Source organism: Ammospiza nelsoni, chromosome 32 (genome assembly GCF_027579445.1).
Source record: "Ammospiza nelsoni isolate bAmmNel1 chromosome 32, bAmmNel1.pri, whole genome shotgun sequence".
Lineage (NCBI taxonomy): Eukaryota > Metazoa > Chordata > Aves > Passeriformes > Passerellidae > Ammospiza > Ammospiza nelsoni.
In genome coordinates, this window is record NC_080664.1 from 856,200 (window position 1) to 882,440 (window position 26,241).

General features: G+C 57.8%; 4 protein-coding genes across 4 annotated transcripts in view; 2 read left to right on the forward strand and 2 right to left on the reverse strand.

The window, feature by feature from the left end:
• Positions 1-1,548: 1,548 nt before the first annotated feature.
• On the reverse strand, positions 1,549-1,887 carry LOC132085716 (period circadian protein-like). The gene has a single exon (XM_059491149.1). The coding sequence runs from the start codon at positions 1,885-1,887 to the stop codon at positions 1,549-1,551; it is 339 nt and encodes a 112-aa protein (XP_059347132.1).
• SLC48A1 (solute carrier family 48 member 1) lies at positions 1,869-8,591 on the forward strand. The gene is given in 4 exon segments (XM_059491178.1): positions 1,869-2,024; positions 6,706-6,873; positions 7,325-7,419; positions 7,421-8,591. Coding segments are annotated over 4 exon segments (444 nt in total). The 5' UTR covers positions 1,869-1,885; the 3' UTR covers positions 7,463-8,591.
• Positions 8,592-14,663: 6,072 nt separating this feature from the next.
• LOC132085748 (twist-related protein 2-like) lies at positions 14,664-21,217 on the forward strand. The gene is made up of 2 exons (XM_059491177.1): positions 14,664-17,410; positions 21,078-21,217. The coding sequence occupies exon 1, from the start codon at positions 16,932-16,934 to the stop codon at positions 17,403-17,405; it is 474 nt and encodes a 157-aa protein (XP_059347160.1). The 5' UTR covers positions 14,664-16,931; the 3' UTR covers positions 17,406-17,410; positions 21,078-21,217.
• A 1,100-nt stretch (positions 21,218-22,317) lies between these two features.
• HDAC7 (histone deacetylase 7) overlaps positions 22,318-26,241 on the reverse strand; it is a 38,349-nt gene continuing 34,425 nt past the window's right edge. The window contains 6 exon segments of the mRNA XM_059491176.1: positions 22,318-24,052; positions 24,494-24,632; positions 24,998-25,082; positions 25,190-25,323; positions 25,611-25,729; positions 25,985-26,082. Of these exon segments, the coding sequence (XP_059347159.1) occupies positions 24,007-24,052; positions 24,494-24,632; positions 24,998-25,082; positions 25,190-25,323; positions 25,611-25,729; positions 25,985-26,082 (621 nt within the window). The 3' untranslated portion in view covers positions 22,318-24,006.

Below are 26,241 nucleotides of genomic sequence, written 5' to 3' on the forward strand. Positions count from 1 at the left end.
GTTTTTGGGATTTTACCGGGTTTTAGGGGTGTCACCGTGTTTTTAGGGTGTCGCGAAGATTTTGGGATTTCACTGGGTTTCAGGGATTTCATAGGGTTTTGGGGATTTCACTGGGATTTTGGGATTTCACCGGGTTTTTGGGATGTCTTTGGGGTTTTTGGGATTTTACCGGGTTTTAGGGGTGTCACTGAATTTTGGGGTGCCACTGAGTTTTTGGGGTGTCATTGGGTTTTTGGGAATTCACTGGGGTTTTGGGTCAAATTTGGGGGGGGGGGGATTTTAGGTCAAATTGGGGCAGAATTTTGGGTCAAGTTGGGGAGAATTTTAGGTCAAAATGGAGGAGAATTTTGGTCAAACTGGGGGGGGGATTTTGGGTCAAGTTGGGGGGGATTTTGGATCAAATTCCGAGGGAATTTTGGTTCAAACTGGGGGGAATTTTGGATCAAACTGGGGGGGATTTTTGGGTCAAACTGGGGGGAATTTTGGATCAAACTGGGGGGGATTTTTGGGTCAAACTGGGGTGGAATTTTGGGTCAAACTGGAGAGAATTTTGGGTCAAACTGAGTAGGAATTTTAGGTCAAATTGGGGGGCGAATTTTGGGTCAAATTGAGTGGGAATTTTTGGTCAAATTGGGGGGAATTTTAGGGTCAAACTGGGGTGGAATTTTGGGTCAAATTGAGTGGGAATTTTGGGTCCCTCGGCAGGGTGGGAGCTGCGGGCTGGGGTGGAGGAACAGGAACCTTGTCCCGTTCCAAGGACAGGAACAATTCCCCCGTCCCAGGGCGCTCCAAGCCCCGTCCAACCCCCCCAAAACCCGAATTTCATTGGGGGGACACCCAGGGATGGATGGAGAGGGGGAAGGGAGATGGAGGAGGAGGAGGAGGAGGGGTGAGGAGGTGGATGAAGAGCGGGGATGGCTCGGGAAAGGGAAGGAGGCTGCTGCCACCTAGAGCAGCCCAGCCGAGCTTCCCCATTCCCAAAGATCCTTTTGGGGGAGGCTGAACCGGGAAATTCGGGAAAAGCAGAATTCCCAGCTTCGGGGAGCGCCTCTGCCCCCGTGGCGCTCGCGGGATAATTAATTAATGATGGAAATAAGTGAGAAAATCCCATTTTCACGCAATCCTCACTGGAAATTTGTGTCCTTGCAAATGAAGCAGAGCCGGACCCAACCAAGGGCTCAGAAAGGGGAAGAATGTTAAAAAAAAAAAAAAAAAAAAAAAAAAAAGCGGAAGGGAGAAAAGGGAACGGAAAAGCCCCAAAGAGTCTTCGAGGATTTTGGTGAGGTGTCCCCAGACCGCAATCCCACAGGATGGGCCGGGGGGAAGCGAAAGCCACTCGGAGATGTCCCCAACGCCACACGCTCCCCACCTGCCGGTGCCGCCCGTGTCCCCCCGCGGTGTCCCCTCGTGTCCCCCCGGTGTTTTCCGCGTCCCCCCGGGGCGTCCCCGTCCCTTCGTGTCCGCTCCTCGGTCCTCCCGCCCGCCAGGGGGCGCGCTGCGATGGGGCGGGACCGGGGGCGTGTCCCGCTACTGGTGGGCGTGTCCCGCTCATGTGGGCGTGTCCCGGGGCCTGTGGGCGTGTCCCGGTGTCTGTGGGCGTGTCCAAGTCCCCGTGGACGGTGCCGTGTCCCGGGGAGTGTCCCTGTCCCGAGGCGTGTCCTGTTCCCGTGTCCAGGTGCTGTGTCCTGTGTCCTGTCCTCGTTCCCGAGGCGTGTCCCGATCCCGTTCCCGCGTCCCGCGTCCGAGTCCCGTGTCCCGGGGCGTGTCCCGTTCCCGTGTCCCGAGGCGTGTCCCGTTGCCGTTGCCGCTCCCGAGGCGTGTCCCGGTGCCGTCGCCGTTCCCGGGGCGTGTCCCGGTGCCGTGGGCGGGCCGCGCCGAGGCCGCCATGGCGCTGAACGGGGCCCTGGCGCTCCGTGTCGCCTACGCGTCCTTCGGTGCCCTGAGCGGCCTCTCGGCCTTCTGCGCCTGGAGCGTGGTGCCCGCGCTGCGCCAGCCCGGCACGGCTGCGGCCGGCGGCCTCTCGGGTACGGCACCGGGGGTGAGGGGACACCGGGCACCGGGCCGGGAGGGCTCTGGGGTACGGCACCGGGCCGGGCGGGCACCGGGCCGGGAGGGCTCTCGGGTTCGGCACCAGGCCGGGCCGGGAGGGCTCTGGGGTACAGCACCGGGGCCGAGCGGACACTGGGCACCGGGCCGGGAGGGCTGAGCGGGATCAGCGTGAGAGAGGGATCGGGGTTGGGCGTGATGGAGCGGGTCAGGGCGGCGGTGGGGCCGAGGAGCCCCTTGCTTTGCCGCGAGGGGTGTGAGGAGCCCATTCCCCGTGGCTGAGGGGGCTGTGAAGGATGAGAGGGGAGTGAGGAGCCCCTTCCTCAGCCCTGAGGGGTGAGAGGGGAGTGAGGAGGCCCTTCCTCAGCCATGAGGAGAGTGAGGAGCCCATTCCCCGTGGCTGAGGGGGCTGTGAGGAGTGAGAGGGTGTGAGGAGCCCCTTACCCATATCAGAGGGGGCTATGAAGGGAGTGAGGAGCCCCTTCCTCAGTCCTGAGGAGCTCTGAGGGCTGAGAGGGGTGTGAGGAGCCCCTTTCTCATCCCTGAGGAGAGTGAGGAGCCCATTCCCCATGGCTGTGAGGGCTGTGAGGAGCCCATTCCCCATGGCTGAGGGTTGTGAGGGGAGTGAAGAGCCCACTCCCCATGGCTGAGGGCTGTGAGGGGAGTGAAGAGCCCATTCCCCATGGCTGAGGGTTGTGAGGAGGCCATTTCTCATGCCTGAGGGGGCTGTGAGGGGAGTGAGGGCCATGGTGGGGCCAAGGACCCCCTTCCTCATCCCTGAGGGGAGGTTTGAGGGCTTGAGGGGCATCTCGGGGCTGAGGGGGTGTCAGGGCAGCAATTGGGGGTGTCAGGCCTGAGGGGGTGTCATGGCACCAGTGGGGCCGAGGAGCCCCTTCCTTGGGGCTGAAGTTTTCAGGGAAGCAAAAAAATCCTCCCGATTTCCCCAAATGCTGGAAGCAGACCCTCTGGAAGGGGGGTTTGGGTTTCGGGGGGTAAAACTGCACCTGACGTGCCCAGAAATCTGAGATTTGGGGGTTTGTGGCTGTGGTTTAATGGTTGGGGTGGAGCAGCACAGAGTCCTGCAGCTCCAGGGCTTCCCTGGCTGAATTCCTGCCAGAGTAGAAAGTGAAGTTAAAATTTAGAAAGGATCCAAGGGTGAGGTGCATGGCTGGGCTTGTCTCTGCTTCCTCTCCCTCAAAAAAAAAAAAGAAAAAAAAAAAAAAAAGCTTTTATTTCCAGCTGGAGCTGGGATTCAGCAGAGAATTCCCACACTTTGCTGGGTGGCACAAAACTGGGGGGGATCTTGAACCAGAAATGCAGGAGGAAGAGCAAATGAAGGTATTTTCTGCTGTGTTTTTGCTCAGGGAGGAATTTTGACAGAGGAATTTTGAGAGTGGAATTTTGACAGCGGAATTTGCAGGTCCTCCTCAAAGTGCCCTGATTAAGCCAAGCTCTGCCTGCTGGCCCGTGTTTATCTCGTTTTTAATGCCTCTGCTGTGCCTTTGGAGCTGTGTTTGGGGATGTTTATCCACAGGCTTCCTGGCTGGGAGAATTCTTCCTGGTTCTGAGGGGTCTCCAGCTTTGTCTCTGCAATCAGTTTGTTGATATTTCCCTTATCTCCCAGAGAACCTTTCCTGCTTGGGAATTAGCCCTAAATTTCACTAATTCTCTTTTATTTACAGTCAAAACTCGATCCAAGTCTGAAGTGCCATGGAGGGAAAACGATGCTGGGGCTGGAATTAATGAAATTAAACCCCTTATATATCCCAGGGGTTCAATTCCATTTCCACCCAGTCACAGGGGCTTGGGAGAATTTTAAAAACACCTGAAATGGAAGGAATAGGAGCTGAATATGGGATCTGGTACAACACCAGAATATTCCAAAGGTTCCTCTCCTCCCTGAGCTATTTTCCTAAAATATCTCAGTGTGGAGCCCCAGCAGTTTTGTCAGGAAAATCCCCCCCATTTCTGACCTCCTCCAAACCCAGCTGAGGCTCCCGGGCTCCCCCAGGAGAGGCAAAGTTTGGCAAACGTGGAAATGACAAAATTTCACTTGGCAAAGCCCCAGCCCCTGTTGGAGTGGGGATTTCAGCTCCTTCCAGCTGATGCTGCAGCTGGAGTGGATAAAAGGGGATTGTTTAGCTAGAAAAGGACTGAAGGCTTTGTAAACACACAGAAAAAAAAAAAAAAAAAAACAATATTGGAATTAGTCCCCATTTTCAGGGGTTTTTAATGTTACTTTTCATTTTCACCCTCATTTTCTTTGCCATCACCACACGATGCTCCTTGCAGGAATGCTGGAGTTGGGGAGCTCCTTGTGGAATAAATCTGAATTTTTGGTGTTTGTTTGTGCATTATTTTTTTTGGCCTCTGCTGCAGATTTGTTGTTTTTCCCCAGGATTTCCATGTGTGACAAATGGAACATTCCCAAAAAGTCTCCTCTGGGATTGAAGGATCCCTCCAGGAGGAGCAGGAGGCTGACAAAACCTTGTGTTTGTCCCAGTTTTTGTTTGGATGTTTGCAGAGAGGGAAAGCTCATGTCCCTTGAGCTCAAACAGCCCAAACATTATCCAAATATTTGGGTCTGATGGGGGAGAATCATTCCCCAGCCCTGCTTTGAACTCCTGGGTTTATTTCAGCTCCTTCCAAGGGTGCTGGGAGCTTTTTTGTGTTTTACCAGGAATTGATTTTTCCCTGGTACCTGCCAGCTCCTCTCTGCTCGGGGCTCTTTGGGGCTTTCCCTTTTTTGTATCCTGGGATAATTTGGGTTGGATTCCCTGCTGGAAATCCTTGGGTGTGTCTGATGGGGCAGCTCCTGCTCCAGGGCGCTGGGTTTGGGGTAAATCCTCAGGGATTTGTGTTTTTATGGAGGGGTTTGGGTGGGATTTGTGTTTTTATGGAGGGGTTTGGGTGGGACTGGGGCTGTGCAGGCTCTGCTGCTGCTCTGGGGTTTGGTGCCCTGGCTCAGCTTTAGGAACAAGATGTTTTTATAGGGCAGGAGGGCTGGATCTGGGGAATCCCTGGGGTGAAAACCTGCAGCTCCTGCAGGCAGTCACCCCAAGCTTTCAATAGTCACAACTTTTATTTCATTTCCCAGTAAAAATGGTTTCAAACCCTGAGTTTTTCAGGTGATGTTCTGGCCCAGAACTGCCTCTGGAGAGCTGGGCCAGGGCTTGGATCCGGGCTTGAGTCAGGGGTTGGATTGGGGCTTGGGTTAGGGTTGGGATCAGATTCAGATCAGGGTTTGGACTGGAATTGAATCAGGGTTTGGGTCAGAGTTTGGGTCAGGATTTGGATTAGAATTGGATCAGGGTTTGGGTCAGGGTTTGGTTTGGAATTGGATCAGGGTTTGGGTCAGGGTTTGGTTTGGAATTGGATCAGGGTTTGGGTCAGGGTTTAGATTAGAGTTGGATAAGGGTTTGGGTGAGGGTTTGGATCAAGGTTTGGGTCAGGATCAGAGTTGGGATCAGAGTTTGGATTGGAATTGGATCAGGGCTTGGATTAGGGTTTGGATCAGAGTTTGGGTCAGGGTTTGCATTGAAATTGGATCAGGTTTGGATTAGAATTGGATCAGGGTTTGGGTGAGGATTTAGATCAGAGTTTGGGTCAGGGTTTGGATCATGGTTTGGACCAGAGCTTGGATCAGGATTTAGATTAGAATTGGATCAGGGTTTTGGTGAGGGTTTGGGTCAGGATCAGGGGAACTCAAGGCACTCTGGTGCAGCAGCAGCAGCAGGGTGGGAACAGCAAACCTTGACTCAGCATTCAGGGCAGTTCTGCTGAGTCATCCGGGCAGGCTCAGCAGGGAGCAGCTTTTTGCTGACTCCAAACCTCAATTTCCCCATTTCTGTCCCAAATGTGCCTCAAAAGCGCTGGAACCCGGGGCAGCAGGAAGTGGGGGAGGTGATTTTGGGGAACTCGAGGGCTCAGCTCTGTCACCAGACCCTGGCACAGTTTGGGGTGCCCTGACTCTGCAGTTCTGCCCACGGGATCTGCCCTGCTCCAAATCCCTCCTGCCAGCCTGGGGACCCCCAGCACGGGGGGATTGGGCATGGGGGGTCCCGTGGGGGTCCTGGGGTGGGAACCCAGCCTGTCCTGAGCAGGGAATGTGGGCAGGGGGGCAGCAGGTCCTGGCAGCTGCAGGGAGGGCTTGGCCAGGAGGGGCTGTTCTGATGTCCCTGCTGTCACCTGGGCAGGTGTGCTGCTGTTCCCAGCTGTTCCCAGCTGTTCTGGGGGGTTGGGCTGTGTTTTACCTGTCCATGGGTGCTGTTCTGGGGGTTTGGGCTGTGTTTTACCTGTCCATGGGTACCATTCTGATGTCCCTGCTGTCACCTGGACAGGTGTGCTGCTGTTCCCAGCTGTTCTGGGGGGTTGGGCTGTGTTTTACCTGTCCATGGGTACCGTTCTGATGTCCCTGCTGTCACCTGGACAGGTGTGCTGCTGTTCCCAGCTGTTCTGGGGGGTTGGGCTGTGTTTTACCTGTCCATGGGTACCGTTCTGATGTCCCTGCTGTCACCTGGACAGGTGTGCTGCTGTTCCCAGCTGTTCTGGGGGGTTGGGCTGTGTTTTACCTGTCCATGGGTGCTGTTCTGGGGGGGTTGGGCTGTGTTTTACCTGTCCATAGGTACCGTTCTGATGTCCTTGCTGTCACCTGGACAGGTGTGCTGGCGCTCTGGGCCCTAATCACGCATGTGATGTACCTGCAGGATTACTGGAGGACCTGGTTAAAAGGGCTGAGGTTCTTCCTCTCCGTCGGGATCCTCTTCTCTGCCCTCTCCGGGCTGGGCTTCTGCGCCTTCCTGGCCCTGGCCATCACCCAGCACCAGTGTGAGTACTGGGAGGCACTGGGAACACTGGGGAGGGCTGGGGGTGCTCCCGCCACCTCCAAAAATCCTGGAATTGCCTCATTTCCATGACAAAGCCCCCAGAACACCTGGGAATGTCCTCATTTCCATGTCAAAGCCCTTCCAAAAAACCTGGGAATTTCCAAATTTCCATGACAAAGCCCTTCCAAAAAACCTGGGAATTTCCTCATTTCCATGACAAAGGTTGAGTCCATCCCTCCTGGAGCAGCTCCAAGCCCTGACTCAGCATTCCCAATGAATTCCCCCTGAATTCCCAATGAATTCCCACCGAATTCCCAATGAATTCCCACCGAATTCCCACCAAATTCCCACCAAATTCCCACCGAATTCCCAATGAATTCCCCCTGAATTCCCACCGAATTCCCTCTGAATTCCCACCGAATTCCCACCCAATCCCATTGTTTCCCCCACAGCCCTGACTGACCCCAAGAGCTATTACCTGTCCTGCGTGTGGAGCTTCATGGCGCTCAAGTGGGCGCTGCTGCTGAGCCTCTACTCGCACCGGTACCCGCGCCGAGTTCGCCGACATCAGCATCCTCAGCGACTTCTGAGCCCCGGGGCAAGGTGTGAGAGAGGGCACAGACACTGTCTGTCTGTCTGTCAGTCTGTCTGTCCAACAGAGGGCTTTTCCTGCTGGCTTTTCCTCACTCATCGCTGCTCGTTCTGGGAGGGAAGGAGGGGAAGGACTCCCTGAGTGCTGCCAAAGGGGTGGCAGTCCCCACCTTTGTCACTGCCCTGCTCCTGTGTCACCTCTCTGCTCCTGTGTCCCCTCTCTGCTCCATGGGAAGGGCCCAGCTGAGCTCCCAGCCAGGTTCTGCCTCTCCAGGGCTTTGGGGTTTGGGGGCAGCAGAGGAGCAGAGCTCATCCCAAAGCTCCCTGGCTTGGGAATGCTGCTCTTGGAAGAGCACAGCTGATCCCAAAGCTCATCCCAAAGCTCCCTGGGATGGGAATGCTGCTCCAGGCCGAGCACAGCTGATCCCAAAGCTCATCCCAAAGCTCCCTGGGATGGGAATGCTGCTCTTGGAAGAGCACAGCTCATCCCAGAGCTCATCCCAAAGCTCCCAGGGATGGGGATGCTGCCCCTGGCAGAGCACAGCTCATCCCAAAACTCCCAGGGATGGGAATGCTGCTCCTGGCAGAGCACAGCTCATCCCAAAGCTCATCCCAAAGCTCCCAGGGACAGGAATGCTGCCCTGGCTGCTCCCCAGGCTGGTTTTCAAAAGGAATGGGATCTCATTTAACCATAAATGCTGTATTTAACGCTTGAAGTTGCAGCAGCAGCAGGTGTAGGGAAAAGGTGTTTGGGGGAAAGGGGTGTAGGGTCAAGGCCTGACCTGCCTGAGCCTCAGGGAGAGGATTCCTGGGGGGAAAAATAAGGAAAAAATGTTTTTGTGGAAGCAGGAGGAGAGGGGAGGGGACAGAGGCTGCTCAGGGGACCCCAGGGATTGAGGAGCAGCTTTGGGGTGAGGCTGTGACGTGCTGGAGTCCCTAAACCCAGCCCTGGGCCATGTTCTAGCCCTGGAGTTCCCACCCCACACGCCAGCTTTTTAAAGGATGCTGTGTGTAAATATTCCCTCTATTTTTACATGGATTCCTCCTGGTTTGCACCTCGGGGGTGCCGGGGTCGGCGCCACCCTTGCTGTCACCGTGTGCCACCACAAATACAGCCCTCCCTCACCAGCCTGGCTGCACTGGAATTCCTGGGAGGGATGGGGGGGAATGGCACCTTTTGGGGTGGTGGGGAGTGTTGAACCCCTCACCTCCTCATCCACAGGGAGTCTTGAGGTGGATTTTCCCTCACAAATCCCTTAGGATTCGGGGATTTCAGCCCAAAGGGATTTTGGGGGGAGTGGTGATGATTCCATCCCTTTTCTTTGGAGGGAAAAGGGGGCAGGGGGGCTTTGGGGTCAGCCCCGAGTGAATTCCCACTCCCAGCCCCATTCCAATCCCATCGCTGACCATGGGGTGGGGTCCAGGGGAGGGGACACTTTGGGGACACCCCGGGTGCAGGGCCCGCAGGATCCGCCAGAGGGCGGCAGTGGCACAGCCCGGGCTCGGGGGGGCGAACGAGACCCCAAAACCACCTGGGACACCCCAAAACAGCGACATCCCCAAAACAGCGACATCCCTGTGCGTGGGGCCACCAAGGAGCTCAGCGTGGCCCTGCAAGTCCCCACAAGGACCCAGCCCTGGAGTGAGAGAAGGATCCCAGCTGGAATTCCCATCCCCTGGGACAGGAGAGGACAGAGGTCCTGGTGGCTCCAAAGACTTCCCAGGAGACTCAAACCCATCCCCTCGCCCTGACCCCTTCTCTCCCCACAGCCCCCACAAAGTCTCAGCCACCCCATCCCATTCCCTGGCTGCACCAACCTTTCCCAGCCCCATTTTTCATGGAATTCCCTTTGCAGCATTCCTTACTCCCTGGTGCTGGGCAGCCTGAGGAATCTTCAGGACCTGGGGAGCCTCTGCTGGATTTTGGGGGGCTGTTTAGGATCATGGGGCCCTAATGACTCCCACTGGGGGGGTCTCAGCACCTCCCCAGGGTCCAGCAGTGGCCCCAGTCCCACTTTTCCTGCCCGTGGAGGGATTAAAGGCACCCAGAGGGGAAGCACAGGTTTTTTGCATTTTCCCAATCTGCTCTCAAGATGTGGCGAGGGCGGAAGCGGCGCCTCAAAGGCTCCGGATGAGCCTCGTGGGGCTGGGGACCCTCCAGGTGGCTTTGGGGGGGCAGGGAGGTGCTGGGGACACTGTCCTTGTGTGCAGGGACACAGATCCCGGCTGGGTGTCCCCAGAGTGGCTCTGGGGCTGCAGCAGAGGGGTCCTGGGCCTTCCAGAGGGTGGTGCTGGCCTTGGGGACAGGCTGGGCTTGGGGACAGACCTGGAGGGACCTGCAGGAGGGTCTGGGTGTGGGGACAAACCCAGAGGGATCTGCAGGATGGTCTGGGTGTGGGGACAGACCTGGAGGGACCTGCAGGAGGGTCTGGGTGTGGGGACAGACCCAGAGGGATCTGCAGGATGGTCTGGGTGTGGGGACAAACCTGGAGGGACCTGCAGGAGGGTCTGGGCTTGGGGACAGACCCAGAGGGATCTGCAGGAGGGTCTAGGCTTGGGGACAGACCCAGAGGGATCTGCAGGAGGGTCTAGGCTTGGGGACAGACCCAGAGGGACCTGCAGGAGGGTCTGGGCTTGGGGACAGACCCAGAGGGACCTGCAGGAGGGTCTGGGCTTGGGGACAGACCTGGAGGGACCTGCAGGAGGGTCTGGGTGTGGGGACAAACCCAGAGGGACCTGCAGGATGGTCTGGGCTTGGGGACAGACCTGGAGGGACCTACAGGAGGGTCTGGGTGTGGGGACAAACCCAGAGGGATCTGCAGGAGGGTCTGGGTGTGGGGACAGACCTGGAGGGACCTGCTGGTCGCTGTTCCCTGGGGAATCCCTCCCCTGGAAGTCTGTGCCATTCCTTGGGAGTGGGGTCTAGGAGGGTGAAGTGCACAGGCACGGACAGGAACGTGTCCCAAACCTTCCAGGACACTCCAGGGGACATTCCAGGGGATGTCACCACACGTGGTGTCCCTGCTCCCTGGACACGGTGCTGGCTCAGCCTGGATTTGCCCTTTGTTCCCCAGCTGGGAAAAATCAGAAAATTCCCCCAAATTCCACCTCACTCACGGCATCCTGAGGATCTGGAAGAGCCCCTGAGGAAGAGCTTGGGGCTGGAGCCAGGGATCCCAGAGGAGTGTCCTGGCTCCCAGGGCCGTGTCCAGCTGGGAGAGGGACAGACAGACGGACATGAGCCTGGCCCTGCTGCCGTTCCCGAGGGAATCCTCGTGCTCCAGCCGGGCTTTGGGTGAGAGCAGCTCTGGGATTAAAGATCCCCAAAGGAGCAGATCTGGTGTCGGGATGAACTCACTGGAGCTGGGGGAGCTGGGCCGGAGCCAGGGGCTGCGAGAGGGGGGAGAGCATCACACACAGAACTGGGAATGGTTATTTTTAGGACAATTCTCAGCTTGGAGAGCAACCAAAGGGATAAAACGATTCAATATGGGCCCAGTGCATAACGAGGAGGCTGAAAATCCCCAGGCTGGGGTAGCTGGGAAGAGCCTTTAGGATGGGGTTTGGGGTTTGTGGAGAGCCCTAAGGGGTCATCGGGGGGTCCTGGCCCCTCTGGGGGTTCCTCTGCTCCTTCCCAGCCTGGAGCTGGGCAGGAACGACTTCCCAAGGAAGGGTCACTGCTTCCCTTCCTCCTCGGCCGGGAGTGGGACAGAAGGACGTGAGGAATGGGCTGGAATAACAACCAGGGGGAAGCAGCAGCCCTGCTCCTCCTGCCTGGCCCTTGGCGTGGCTCTGCCTCACTTTAAAGTGGCTTTTACCCCTTTTATGGGCTGATAAACCCCAAAATCCATCCCCTCCAGCCCTCAGGAAACCCCAAATTTCACAGGAACTCCTGACAACCCCCAGCCTCCCACGACACTGGGACATTTCCCTTCTCCAGCCTGGAAAAAACCCTTTTATTCCTTTAATTCCTGGTGATGGAGGGGGTGAGGAGCTGGAGGATTCCCCTTCCCTGATGGAGAGGGATCAACCCTTTGGAAAACCGGGAGAGGAGGAGCCCCGGGGCGCTCATGGCTCCATCCCTTCCTCCTCCACCTTTTCACACACCCCAAAATTCAACTGCACGTTCTGCAGCCGCCAAATCCTGGGAGTTTTGAGCTGCTTCACAAACCCCACAAAGCCCAACAATTGCAGAGAAACCCAACCCCAGCCCGGCCTCCCCCCCGCGCCCGCTCCGCGCACATCAAACGCCTTTTAATCGGAATAGAATTTCCTGGGACGAAATGAGGAAAATCTGGCGCTCGCATCCGCCCGGCCGCCGCTCCCCCGCCCCGGGCTCATCCTGGAGGAGCTTTTCCCTCCCTGTCCCGCTGCCCCTCATCCCCCTCTGCCCACCGAGCATCCCAGGAGCCCCTCGGGGAGCTCAGAGCCCCTCTCGGGCTCGGCCACCCCGGGAATTTGCTGTGGATTCCCTCTGGGAAGGCAGCAGGAAATGGGCCCCTGCAGCCCCGCTCCGGAGCACCGCGAACTCGTTCCAGCCGCCGAGGGAGAGCTTTCCTTTCATCTCCGGCCAGGAGTTGAGCCGGGCCTTTCGTCTCTCCCCAGACACGGCTTTGAAGGCTCCGGGGGTGTCCCAGATGTGCTGCGGGGCTGCGAGGGGGTGGGGGCAGCTCTGGGAGAGGGGGGTCCTTCCCCTGCTGCTGTCAGGAACCCCCACCCTGGATGGTCTGAGGGTCTTGGGACACCCAGGCCTCGGGGACATCCGTGAGTGGTGGCTCTGGGCATGGTTTGCAGCTCCAGGGCCTTTTCTGAGCCCCCTTTGGGCTCCAGTTTGGCCCAGCAGAGAGGCAGGAACTGGAGGCAGCTCTGAGGGATCTCAGAGCTGCTCCCACAGAAATAATTCAGTGTTCCCTGGGATGTGGTTCCATCCATGGATCCATCCGTGGATCTATCCATGGATCAGTACACCCATGAATCTATGGATCCATCCATCATCCATCCATCCATCCATCCATCCATCCATCCATCCATCCATCCATCCATCCATCCATCCATTCATCCATCCATCCATGAATCTATGCATCCATCCAGCAATCCATCCATCCATGAATCTATGCATCCATCCATCATCCATCCATCCATCCATCCATCCATCCATCCATCCATCCATCCATGAATCTATGCATCCATCCATCCATCCATCCATCCATCCATTCATCCATCCATCCATGAATCTATGCATCCATCCATGGATCCATCCATCCATGAATCTATGGATCCATCCATCATCCATCCATCCATCATCCATCCATGGATCCATCCATGGATCAATCCATCCATGAATCTATGGATCCATCCATCCATCCATGGAACCATCCGTGGATCCATCCATGGATCCATCCATCCATGAATCTATGGATCCATCAGTCCTTCCATCCATCCATCCATCCATCCATCCATCCATCCATCCATCCATCCATCCATCCATTCATCCATCCATCCATGAATCTATGCATCCATCCATCATCCATCCATCCATCCATCCATCCATCCATGAATCTATGGATCCATCCATCATCCATCCATCCATCATCCATCCATGGATCCATCCATGGATCCATCCATCCATGAATCTATGGATCCATCAGTCCTTCCATCCATCCATCCATCCGTCCGTCCGTCCGTCCGTCCGTCCATCCATCCATCCATCCATGGATCCTTCCCCCCTCTCCACATCCCCATCCCACTCACGGGCTCTGCTGCTCTTGGATAACATCCCAAGGAAAACTGGGATTTACTGCAGGTTCTCCAGGGTGTCTCCCTCTTCCCCTGGATGGAACCCAGCTCTGGTTGCCCCTGTGATAAAAAAAACCCAAATTTTGTTCCCATTTTTGCTCCCTCCCAGTTCCCAACCCCAAATTCCAGTCAGGTTTGCCATGAGCAGGAGCACGAGGGATGAGTTTGGGTCTGCTCCATGGGGAAGATCTGGGAAGGGACCCCTGAGGCAAATTCACCCCCTGCCCTCCCAACACCGCCTTTCCCGGATTTTTCCAGAGGGTTTTTCCCTCCGGGATGGAACAGAACCCCCCACAAATGTTTGTCTGGTTGCTAAGGGCACTCCTGGACTCCTCTTTCCCACAAATTCTTCAGCGGGTGCTGATTCCCACAAATTCCTGAGCTGCTGCTCCACCGGAGGATCCCGTGGCTCAGCGTGGGGCAGGCCGAGGTCGGGATGGATTTTTTGGGATTTTTTCTGGATCTGCCCCAGCTCCCTGCACGCAAATCACACAGATTTTCCCAAATCCAATTCCTTTTAAAGCTAACCAGGCTCAGTGCACCGGGAGAGGAAAAAATATCTCATTTTCTGTCTCTGTTGGGATTTTTATTGGGATTTTTATTAGGATTGGGAATTCTGTGCAGGAGAGTGGGGGGATAAAGGGCATGGATGCTCCTCTGGATGCCTGGAATTGGAGTCAGAGCTGCCAGAGGTGCCCAGGAGTCAGATGCTGGAGGATCCCATCCTGGCCTTGGATGTTCCTTGGGGTTTTGATTCGCTCCCAAGGTGCGGGACAGCAGCTCCTGCTCCCTCCTCCCCATTCCTTTCCTGGCCTGCAGAGTCCCCTTGCTCCCATTTCCTTGGAATCCTTATTTGTCCCCTCCTGTCCCCGTCCCCAGCCCCGGGGGACCCCTCCTGGGGTGACAAAGCAGGAGGAGAGACCTGGAAATGGGAGAAGCTCGTGGGGACCTTTTCTCCTCATCAGGATGCTGAGGGATCCGCGGCAGATCCGGGCAGGATCCGGGGTCGGTGCGGACCCAAGGGCAGCTTTGGGGGCAAGGAAGGGCTCAGAGGGGCTGATCCCGACATTTCCAACATTCCCAACATTCCCAGCTCCGTGCTGGGAGAGCTCAGGACAGTTCCTGGCTGCTTTGATGGCCAGATGGGAGCAGATGGCGGAGAAAAGGGGGGAAGAAACTTTCACGTGTCGGAATTAAGTGGAACAGGATGGGCCCAGCCCGGGGACGGGGGGCGGCTCCTGTGGCTCATCCTGACCCCATCCCACAGGAAAACTCTGGGATCACTCCCAGGAACCCCCTGCACCCCCCCGGCACCCCCCTGGGACCCCCCAGGACCCCCTGACCCCTCATTCCTCCTCCAGCCCCGCGTTCTGACAGATCCCAGTGCGTTCCAGGAGCGTGAGGTCACCGCGCCAGGGAAAGGATCGCGGGGCCATCCATCAGCCCTGATCAAAGCCCCGCGGGTTCCCCTTCCCAGCGCCATCCCAGCGCCCCAAATTCCCCGCGGTTGCCGCAGCAACCTCACGGGCGGGAGGGATGCTCCGCGGGTTTGGCCGCCCCGCAGCTGTTTCCACTCCGGGGCCGCCGTAACTGGAAAAACCTGCGGGTCTCGAGGCTCTTCCCGGCCTCCAGGGGCAGCGGCTCTTCCCGGCTCCCTTTCATCTTCCCCATTTATCAGCGTTATCCTCTCTTTTTTTTGTTGGTTTTTTTTTTTCCCCCCCTTCGCGCGGGATGAAACGGGGATTATTTTTGTCCTCCGGAACAAAGAAAAAGAGCTTGGAAAGAAAATCTCAAAACAAAGCAGAATAAAACCCTCTGAGAGCACCAAACGCTTCCCCAGCACTGCCAAGGCCACCCTGACCATGTCCCCGAGTGCCACCTCCACTTTGAAACCCCCCCAGGGATGGGGACCCCACCCCTGTCCTGCCCAGGAGGAATTTTACCAATGTCCAACCTAAACCCTTGGTGGCAGCACTCAAGGCTCTTTCCTGCTGTCCTGTCCCTTGTCCCCTGGGAGGAGATTCCCCTGAAAACCCCCCAAAATCCTCTTGGGAGGAGATTCCCCTGAAAACCCCCCAAAATCCTCTTGGGAGGAGATTCCCCTGAAAACCCCCCAAAATCCTCCTGGGGGGTGATGGATGTGAGGGAGTGGGGGGAAACTAGGAGGGGACCTGTCCAGAGGGGCCAGGAACTGGTGGGAATCGGGAATTCAAATCTCCCATCCAGTGACTTCTCCCTGAGTCAAGTGAGCTGGGCTTGGCTCGGTTGTTTTTCTTTCTTTAAGGCTTGAAATTTTCCCCGATGTGTCAAAAGCAGCACCAGAAAAACCCCCAGCGAGCTGGAGGAGTTATTGAAACCACTTTGGTGCCTCGTGACCTTTCCATGAGGAGTTTGGATGAATATCCTCCCAAAAAAAAACACTCACTGAAAGAACAAATTGAAATGTTTGAGGGAAAAGCCACAACCCCTCCAAATGTGGGGACAAAAGCCCCTTGGGGTGTGGGGCTGCTCCTTCCTGCACTTCAAAGCTCATTGTATTCCTCCGGGATCCCAGCCCCGATCCCCAACCTCCCCTCCCCCGGCCAGAACCCTTCTCCTGGTGAAATTCAATTCAATTTTATTTTCTTTTAAAAGGAAAACAATTAAAAAAAAAAAAAAAGAAAAAGAATTAATTAAGGAATAAAGGCCAGGCACAGGCCAAGCCTCAGCTGGAGCTGGTGGCAGCTCCCCAGCCCTCGGCAGTACTGCTGGGGCAGAGGGCTCCAGATCCAGCCCCAATCCCATCCTGGGGGATTCCCAGAGAGGTCCTGCCCTTCCCCTTCTTCCTCCTGCTCCCCTTCCTCTTCCATTTCCTCTTCCTCTTCCTTTTCCCCTTCCTCTTCCACCCAGGAGCTGCTGGATTTACTCGACAGGAATTTGGTGATGGATCAGTGTGATGAGGGAGATGAGAAGGATGGATGGATGGATGGATGGATGGATGGATGGATGGATGGATGGATGGATGGATTGATGGACGGATGGATGGACAGATGGATGGATGAAGGGATGGCCTGGCAGATGGACAAATGGACACAAACTCAAGCTCATTTTGACCAAAGCCTTTCCTCAAGAGCCCTACGGATGCCGATCTCCCTTTGGTTGCTTCTTCCTTTGGATTTTGGCAGCTCCTGACGCACTCATTGCAACCCCTGTGGCTCCACATCCCCACCTGGCTCCCTCACGGGTGAAAGTCTCCTCCTCCACCCCAAACAAGGGGATGTTTCTTTGTGGGGTCAACTGGGTTGAAAAATCAATTAAAAAACCCCCCAAAGCCACCACCGAGCTCCATGGCTGGGGCTCCCTTGGCACCGAGAGCGTCCCTCACATCCGGGCGGCAGCCGGAGCATCTGTGCCGGAGGGCTCGGGGTGGCGGTGGGGAGGGAGAGAGGAAATCTGGAACCCATAAGCTCCAGAGCCGCTGGCGTTCCCCTGCATTGGTCTGCGCCTGGTCCGCCCCCGCCGCGCTCGCCCTATCAGCAGGAGCCGTTCCCGAAGTCATCCCAGAGCCCTCCTCTCCTGGCCCAAAGGAAAAGCCAAGGAGCTCCTTGGAGGGCTCTGCGGGGCTTGGGGCGCCCGGGGAGCCCCAGGGCGGACGCTCCGGGCCTCGCCTCGGGAGCCCGGGCAGCCGAGGAGATGAAGGAGGAAAACCTTTCCCCGGAGTCCCCCGAGGGCAGCGCGGCCACCAGCGAGGACGAGGCCGAGCGGCTGCCCAGGAAGAGCGGCCGCAAGCGCGGGCAGGGCCCCGGCGGAGCCCCCGAGGCCCAGGGCAAGCGCAGCCGGCGCAGCCCGGCCCCGCAGCCCCCCGAGGACGCCCACGCCCAGCGCGTCATCGCCAACGTGCGGGAGCGCCAGCGCACCCAGTCCCTCAACGACGCCTTCGCCGAGCTGCGCAAGATCATCCCCACGCTGCCCTCGGACAAGCTCAGCAAGATCCAGACGCTCAAGTTGGCCGCCCGCTACATCGACTTCCTGTGCCAGGTGCTGCAGAGCGACGAGCTGGACCACAAGGTCGCCACCAGCTGCAACTTCCTGGCCCACGAGAGGCTCAGCTACGCCTTCTCCGTGTGGAGGATGGAGGGCGCCTGGTCCATGTCGGCGTCGCACTGAGCCGGGTACGTGTGGCCGTGTCACCATTGTGTCACCACCGTGTCCTCGTGGCCTCTGTGTGTGTCCCGCCTCGATCCCGCTGGGAATCGTGGCCACCCCCCTGGCGCTCTGGGGATGAGGGATTTGTCCCACCAGACCCCAGAGCGGGAGGAGGTGGCGGTTCCCGAGCTGATCCCACTCAGCAGGGGTGGGAAAGGTTCAAAACGGGGTTTTAAAAATCTGATTTATTCCCAAATCGCGTCCTTGCCGTGCTGGGGCTGCCGAGGTGTCAAGGCTGCCCTGTCCTGGGGTGGCCTCGTGTCCTGCCTGGCTTCCCCCTGCTCCTCTCCCAGAGCTCTGCACTCGGGATGGGATCCGTGATCCCGCTGGACCCGCGGGAATCCAGCACTGCCCGGGGAAATCTGATGGACTCAGCTCAGGATGCTGAGAGGGGAACAATCCAAAATTCAGAGTTTTAGGGCTGGGAGGAATCGGGAATGGGAGGAGCGGGGTTAACGAGGCGCCAACGCTTCCCCGCAGAGCAGGAACAGAAAGTTCCAGAGGACATTCCCGAGCCAGGAGCTCCGGGGATGCCTCATGGGACCCTGGCCCCGCTGTTCCCAGACAGGACCAGGGCTCCTCCTGCCTCTCCTCGGGCACTGAACAGCCCCGAATTCGAGGCCGTGGAGCTGCCAGGGCTGGCCGAGCATCTCCCAGGGGATTTCCTTTCAGGATGGGCCACCTTGAACTTCCCTTTCCCAGCCAGCAGGAAATCTGACACTTTGCTAATTTCATGTATAAATATCAATTTTTGGGGGCAGACCCTGTTGTTTCACACATTAAATCCTGTTTTTGCCGGGTCACCTCCCCTCAGGGCCGGCCAGAGGAGAAGGGTGACCCCTTGTCCTCAGTTTGGGATGCCCGAAATCCGCCAGGACCAGTCAGGATGCTGAGCCCCCCTGGACCCCTCACCCTCTTCTGGGTTTGGCGCTTTGGGGTTGGATTCTCCAGTTTTGGGGGTGTTGTGGGGCTCTCCCCAAACACAGGGAAGCTGCTCAGCACTGCTTAATCCTGAATTTTGCAAAGCCTGGCTCAAATCCTTTTGCCTTGGGGAGGTGGAGGAGGCTGAGCCCCCTCCCCATCGCCCCCAGACCCATTTTGCTCCCTCTGTTTGCAGAACCCGACGCGGCTCCCGGAGCTGTTTATTTAAGCCGAGTTCTTGGCAGAACTGAGGGATAAACAGAGGGATTAAAGACCCTTCAGTCACTTTGGAGAGCTCCCGTGAGCAAAGCGGGATCATCAATCCCGTTAAAATCCATCCCGAGTGCTCTGTGCCTTCATCCTCCAGCTGGGGAGGCAATCATCCTCCCTGGACAAACCTACGGCGTTTTGGGGCCCCTTGAACAATCCCAGCCAGGCAGGGAGGGAGAGGAACGAGGATTCTCCCAGAAAAACCCCCAAAACCGGGAAAGCGGTGCCGAGCTGGGGAGGGAGGCTCTGAACGAACCCTGCGCTCGGGCTTGGGATTTCCTAATGGAAAGCAGCCCCTGCATGGTGGAACTCGGCCTATTAAATATCAAAGGGGGCTGGAAAAGCTGGATGTGCCCTTGTTAACCGGGAGACATCAGCCCGGGAAAAAGAGGGATGGAGCCCTCAGGCAACAGAAATCACTTTTGAAGTTCCCCCAGCTCAGCTTTGCTCGAGTCTTGGGCACATTAAAATGGTTTCTTTCCCTGCTGGAGGAGAAAATGAGGCCGGGAGCTGGAAGTGCTGGGGGGAGAGGCTGAGGGCTGATGTTCCTCGCCCTTCATTTGTCTCCCTGGATTTATCGCCTCTCTCGCGTTGCCCTCACTTAATTGTGTCTCCTGAAAGACCTTGGATAAATCTTCCCTTTGGGGACTGTTGCTCTCGCCTGGAATCGGCTTTGTCTGGCGGCTGCTTCATTTGCTTTTATTTATAAACACCTCTCGCTGCTCCGGGGCACTGCGGGAGCTCGGGAACAGCTCCCATCCCTGTTCCCTATTCCCTTTTATTTCCCTGCTCAGGAAATCCATCTCCAGCTGCTTTAAAATCCCCCGCATCCCTCTACAGCATGACAGGAGAGCAGGGATCCCTTCCCACCCCAAATCTGTCCCTTAAAAGTGGATCCAGCCCCAGGTTAAAGAGCTCAGGGTGGTCCGGGACCCCCAGTTTGGGGCTGGGCTCTCAGGGGAGGTGAGGAGCTGCTGAAATCCCGGGAAATCTGTTCCTGGATGATTTGGTGCTCCTGGGATTCCCTCCTGGAGCAGAGCAGGTTTGGAGGGTTCCCCAAAATCTGCTCTTCCCAGAGCTGTGTTTTCACTCGGGGTGGAAGGGGAGGTGTTGGAGGAACCGCCCTGGTGAGGGATGTGGGACATTCCCCAAAATCCCCCGAATTGTCACAGGCACGACCAGAGCTGCTGGGTTCATTTTCCATCAAAAACCTCTACATTTCCATTAAAAATAGACAAAACCACCCAGTGGGACCGAGCCGCTCTCCGTGGCAGAGTCCCCGCGCTGCTGAGGATTAGTCAAAATTAATCCAGACATAAAATCACGGATCCAGCCCTGGGGAACGAGGAAATATCTCCGGGTTTATGGCCCCTGCAAGGAGCTCGCTGGAGCCGCCTGGCCCCGGGAATGCCTCTGGAACGAGCCCGTTTGTCATCCCGGCTGTCAGGGAGGGCTCCCGGCAGCGCAGGGGAATGAGGAGCTGCGGGAGGAGCTGCGGGACCGTGCCCGGATCTGATCCCATTCCTGGGGCGGACAAAGGCAGGGATACCCAGGCAGGGTGAGGAGGGAGCTCCGTGAGCTTCTCCATCCCAAATCCTGCAGGGTTCGGCTCCTCCCAAAGCTCCTGCAGCCCTTGGCCAGCCCTGGAATGCTCCCTTGAGGGTTTCTTGGCATTAAACCTTGTCCAACCCTCCCTCCCAAAATCCTGCCAGGAGTGTATTTTTGGGATCACACCTCGCTGGGCTCAGGGAGCTGATCCATTTTCCCATGGGCTGGGTTGGGATGGTCCTGCCTGGCCATGACTCCAGAATTTTGGCTGCTCCTTGCCCTCGAGCCCCATCGCCCATCCCAAGGGCTCACATTGGCCTTTTGGGAAAATACAGATTTTCCCCTCTGTCCTCAGCCCTTCCTGGAGGAGAATTCCTGGAGGATTTGATTTATCCCTCCCCAGGCTCCTCTCCAGAGAGGGGAAGCACTCAGTGGGGAGGAAACAGCCGGAGACAAAGCGGGAGGGGATGGAATAAACACATTGGTTCCAGGGCATGGATTTGTAGGATTTTGGGAAGCCGATCCCAACCTGATCCCGCTGGCTCCAGGGCATGGATTTGTAGGATTTTGGGAAGCCAAACCCGACCTGACCCTGCTGGCTCTGGGGGATGGATTTGTAGGATTTTGGGAAGCCAAGCCCAAGCTGACCCCATTGGTTCCAGGGCATGGATTTGTAGGATTTTGGGAAGCCGATCCCTACCTGACTCCATTGGCTTCAGGGGATGGATTTGTAGGATTTTGGGAAGCTTATCCCAACCTGACCCTGCTGGGTCCAGGGCATGGATTTGTAGGAGTTTGGGAAGCCAAGCCCAAGCTCACCCCATTGGTTCCAGGGCATGGATTTGTAGGATTTTGGGAAGCAGAGCCCAACCTGACCCCGCTGTCTCTCCCCAGGTCTCCGCCTCGATGGAAGCAGCTCCAGCACCCAAAACCCCACAGGAACCTCCCTGGAGAGAGGAGGGAAGGACCCCAAACCTCCGACAGCCCCGGGGACCCCAAAAACTTTAGGGATGAGCCCGAGGGAGCCGCAGCAGGAGCTGCTTTGAGTCGGTTCGGACGCTGCTGGAGGAACTCGGGGCTGTGATTTATTGTGGGCTCGCAGGTAAGGAACCATCCCCAGATCCCAATTTCCTCCTGTGGGACTGCCAGAGAGCTGAACCCTTCCCAGAGCAGGACAATTCCTCCAGGATGAGGGGAAGGGGAAGGGCTGGAGCCCCCCAAGGACCTCGGGGGTCCCCCCGCTTTCATTCTGCTCTGAAGGCTCCGCGCCGGGACGATCCCATGGATTGTGTTGTGTTCCCATGGATGGTGATCCCATGGATGGTGAGGATCCAGGGGGATTCGGGGGCTGCTGACCCCCCAGGCACCCCCAGCCACTCCTGCCCCATGGATGAACCTCACCAAAACCCTGGTGGAATCTCCCAGTTCCTCAGGATTTATCAGGAATTGAGGCTGGAGACGGAGCTGTCGAGAATTTTGGGATTTTGGGGCCATTTGGGAACTCTGAGTGGATTTGGGCTCCCTTGAGGGTGTGGGGAAAGGACAACGGAGGTGTTGGGGGTGCCCAAAACGACCCCAATAAAGCCCAGGGGGAATTTTCCAGAGTTCAATCCTTGTTTTTCCTAGGGAATGGTGCTGCCAGGTCCACCCTGCACCTCCCTCAGCTGGGCCCCATTTATTGGAATAAAGAAAAAAAAAAAATCAGGTTTTTTTGCCTATTATGGCAGAAAAAGAGGGGGAAAATCCCTTCCAGAGAGGCTGCAACAGGCCTGAGCCCCCAAATATTCCATGGGAGAGGAATTCCAGTTGTGATCAGGTTTGGGGCGCACCAGAGAATCCACGGAGGAGCCACAGGAAGGCCCAGAGTGACTTTTTCCACCCAATTCCCAATTTTTATGTGCAGTGGGATTGGATTCCCTGCTCCGAGGAGTCGACTGCAGCCTTCAAAAAAATCTGGAGGTGCTCAAAAAAATCAGAGTTCTGTTAAAAATGGGGCTGTGGTGGCTTCGTTCGGGAAGGATTTTACAGCTGAGAAAAAAAATCGGCTTCAGAACTTAAAATCTTCCTTCAAAAAATAATAAATTGTGCTTGAAAAATAAAAGGCAAAAACTTATCTGTGGAGTGAGACTCCAGCTTCTAACCAAAAAGGTGAAATATATTTTTAAAAGAATATTTTCAAGTATTTTGATGTGTCTTGTTTGTTTAAAAAAATCCCTGCCTTTTAAATGAGAAAAAAAATCTTTAAAATGAGCCAAAAAACCTTAAAATGAGGAAAATGTCATCCTGTGCATGGTGGATTCCTCCTGGTAAATTCCAGCAGGATGGAGCTTGAGAGGTCCCTCCATCCCCCCCAGGGACCCCACCCTGAGCCACACCAAGGGTTTTGATTCCTTTTTTTTTTTTTTTTCCTTTTAAAATTTCTTTGTTTTTGTTTTTTGTTTTGTTTTGTTTTTATACAAAATCTCCTCCCCCACCGTCGCCGCGGCCAGAGCTGCCCCCACGCCCAGCTCAGCCAGGGCTGTGTCCCCTTTGTCCCCAGGGTTGGGTCCCCTTTGTCCCCAGGGCTGTGTCCCCTCTGTCCCCAGGGTTGGGTCCCCTCTGTCCCCAGGGTTGGGTCCCCTTTGTCCCCAGGGTTGGGTCCCCTCTGTCCCCAGAGTTGGGTCCCCTCTGTCCCCAGGGTTGGGTCCCCTCTGTCCCCAGGGCTGTGTCCCCTCTGTCCCCAGGGCTGTGTCCCCTCTGTCCCCAGGGCTGTGTCCCCTTTGTCCCCAGGGCTGGGTCCCCTCTGTCCCCCAGGACAGGGCTGCTCCTGGGGAAATGGGAAAAGGGAAACTGGGATGGAACCCTTGGGTTGGAGGCTCTGGATCTGCCCCTGTCACCCCAGGGCGGGGACAGGGATGGGACCGAGGGGGTTTGGGCACCCCTGGGGGATCCCCGGTGGGAACTGGGGAGCCCCGTCTGGGGAGGGGCTCAGGGGCTGGATCCACACCCAGCCAGGGCCTCGGGGGGCTGGAAGGGGCTCGAGGCACCTCGGCAGGAGGGGAAGGTCCCCAAAATTGCGCCGGGACGAGGAGTCGGGTTCACATCAGGGCTGGCAGGGTCCATAGTGCAAACTGGGCAGCGAGGGCAGGGGGGACCCCCGGGCACTGCCCACCCCTGGCCTCGCTCTGCGCTCACTGGGAGGCTCCAGACATTCCTTGGGGGGCTCCAGACATTCCCTGGGGGCTCCAGACATTCCTTGGGGGGCTCCAGATCTTCCTTGAGGGGCTTCAGACATTCCTGGGGATGCTCCACATCTTCCTTGGGATGCCCCAAACCTTCCTGGGGATGCTCCAAATCTTCCTTGGGATGCTCCAAACTTCCTCAGGAGCTCCAAATCTTCCTGGGGATGCTCCTGAGCACCTGGTCCCATCCCTACCGCTCTGTCCCTGTGCCCAGCAGGGCAAGGGGAGCCAGGGAGCCTCAGGAGAGGGCACAGAGATCCCATCCCATGGAGCACACCCCGGGATGGTTGGGTTTCCATATGGGAGCCGTCCCCAGGGTGGTCCGAGCGTCCATCCCAACGTCTGGCCCTTCCCCCTGAGGAGGGTCCGGGATGGGGGGTCAGTGCCGCAGGGCTGGGGGGCCTCACCCCCATCGAGGGGTCCCAGAATTGGGGAGGGGGCTTGGGCACAGTCCAGGCTCGGGGCTCTCCGTGCTCCCGTCCTGCTGGATGTGGGAATGTCCCTTCCAGGAGTCCAGGCCCGCCCAGGGCCTCGGGAGCCAGGGGGACAAACGGGATCGGGATCTTCGGGGGCTGCGGCCACGCCGGGAATGTCCCCAAGGGTCACTGGTTCATGGGCTCCTCCTGCTCCATGGGCTCCTCCTGTGCCCTGCGGGGGAACCGGACACGTGAGGGGCCACATGGGGACAGTGACACAGGGAGGGGACAGGAGGGGGACCCTGCTGGCAGGAAGGAAGGTTGGGTTTCCAGGCAGGAAGGTTTGGTTGGGTTTCCATTTGGGATGAGCCCAACACAGGTTCTCAGGAGGGTTTGGTTGGGTTTCCATTCAGGATGAGCCCAGCACGGGGTTCTCAGGAGGGTTTGGTTGGGTTTCCATTCAGGATGAGCCCAGCACGGGGTTCTCAGGAGGGTTTGGTTGGGTTTCCATTCGGGATGAGCCCAGCACAGGTTCTCAGGAGGGTTTGGTTGGGTTTCCATTCAGGATGAGCCCAGCACGGAGTTCCCAAGAGCCCAGAACCTCACCCATGGTGGGGACACTGCCCTGCCCCGCTGCCACCCCCCTGGCACAGGGCAGTCCCAGCAATGTCACCTCTTCTCCACCATCACGGCCACCGAGAGCGACGCCAGGGCCGTGACCGTCTCCACCTCGTCGGCCTCGTGGTGCTGAGCCTCGAGGAAGGAGCAGCCCAGCTTGGAGGCGAAGCGCTGCACGGCCACCCAGTATCTGCCTGTGGGAGGGGACAGCGGGGCTGGGGACACTGGGACAGGGTGTCCCAGGACAGAGATAGCCCAGGACAGAGATGTCCCAGATGAGGGGTGGCTCAGGAGAGGGGTGGCACAGGACAGGGATAACTCAGGTTGAGGGTGTCCCAGGAGAGGGGTGGCCCAGGACAGGGATAACCCGGACTAGGGATGGCCCAGGTTAGGGGTATCCCAGGTTAGGGGTGGCCCAGGTTAAGGGTGTCCCAGGTTAGGGGTGTCCCATGACAGGGGTATCCCAGGACAGGGATATCCCAGGTTAGGGGTGTCCCAGGACAGGGATAACCCAGGTTAGGGGTGTCCCAGGACAGGGGTGTCCCAGGTTTCCACTCACTCTGGACCTGGATCACGGCCTCCAGGGAGCGCACGGCGTTGGCGTTGGGCTTCTGCCTCAGGCTGTCCTCGGGGAGCGGCTCGGGCTGCGGGGCACAATGGGGGACGTGGGGAGGTGGTGGCATCGGGGGACACAGGGGGTGGTGGCATCGGGGGACACGGGGCAGCGGCACTGGGTCAGTGCCAGTCTCACCTCGTGGCCCAGCAGGGCGGACACGCAGGCCTCGGACGCGTCACAAATGGCCGTGAGGTCGTGCCCCCCCTCCAGAGCCAGCACCACGGCCCCCCCCGCCAGGCTCATCAGCTGCTTGGTCATGTAGCCAAAACCTGTGGGACACCAGGAATGTCACCTCTTCCTACCCAAAACTCTGGGACACCAGGAATGTCACCTCTTCCTACCCAAACCTCTGGGACACCAGGAATGTCACCTCCCTGTGACCAAATCCGACCCAAAATCTCCGTGGCTCCCCCAGGAGTGGCCACCCCTTCCCGGGCGACCCCAAAGGAGACACCTGACCCCAAAGGGGACACCCGACCCCAATGGGGACACCTGACCCCAAGGGGGGACACCCCACCCCAAGGGGGTCCCAGCCCCCTCCGAGCCCCCTCCTTACACTTGGCAGAGACTTTGTAGCCTCCCAAGGGGGGCGGGTGCCCCTCGGCTGCGTCGAATCCGGCCGACACCAGCACCACGTCGGGGCAGAACTCGTGGGCAATGGGCATCACCACGGTCCTGGGGGAAAGGGGATGGGGAGGGAGGTCAGCCTTGTATGGGGGAAAAGGGTGGGGAATGGGGTCACCCTTATATGGGGGGAAAAGGGATGGGGAGTGGGGTCAGCCCCACATGGACGGAAAAAAGGGATGAGGAGCGGGGTCAGCCCCACACAGGGGATGAGGAGCAGGGCCTGCCCCACACGTTGTAGGAAAAGGGGATGGGGAACGGGGTCAGCCCCACCCAGAGCACGGCCCACGGGCATGGGGACAGTACCTGAAGGCAGCCAGGTACTCGGGGTCCCCCATGGGGGGGTCGAGCCCCCCAGCCCAGGCCACGTTGACGTTGAAGCCCTCGCCGGGGCCAGCGCCCACCTGAGAGGGAGCAAGGACAGGGTGAGGGTCCCAGATCTCTGCCCTGTACCACAGGAGGGTGTTTGGGGGTCCCAATCCCCTGCCCTGTACCACAGGAGGGTGTTTGGGGGTCCCAATCCCCTGTCCTGTGCCACGGGAGGGTGTTTGGGGGTCCCAAGC

Bases quoted from the DNA above. Each gene is read 5' to 3' on its own strand.
- LOC132085716 (XM_059491149.1), bottom strand. From the start codon at position 1,887: ATGGCGGCCTCGGCGCGGCCCGCCCACGGCACCGGGACACGCCCCGGG.
- LOC132085748 (XM_059491177.1), top strand. From the start codon at position 16,932: ATGAAGGAGGAAAACCTTTCCCCGGAGTCCCCCGAGGGCAGCGCGGCC.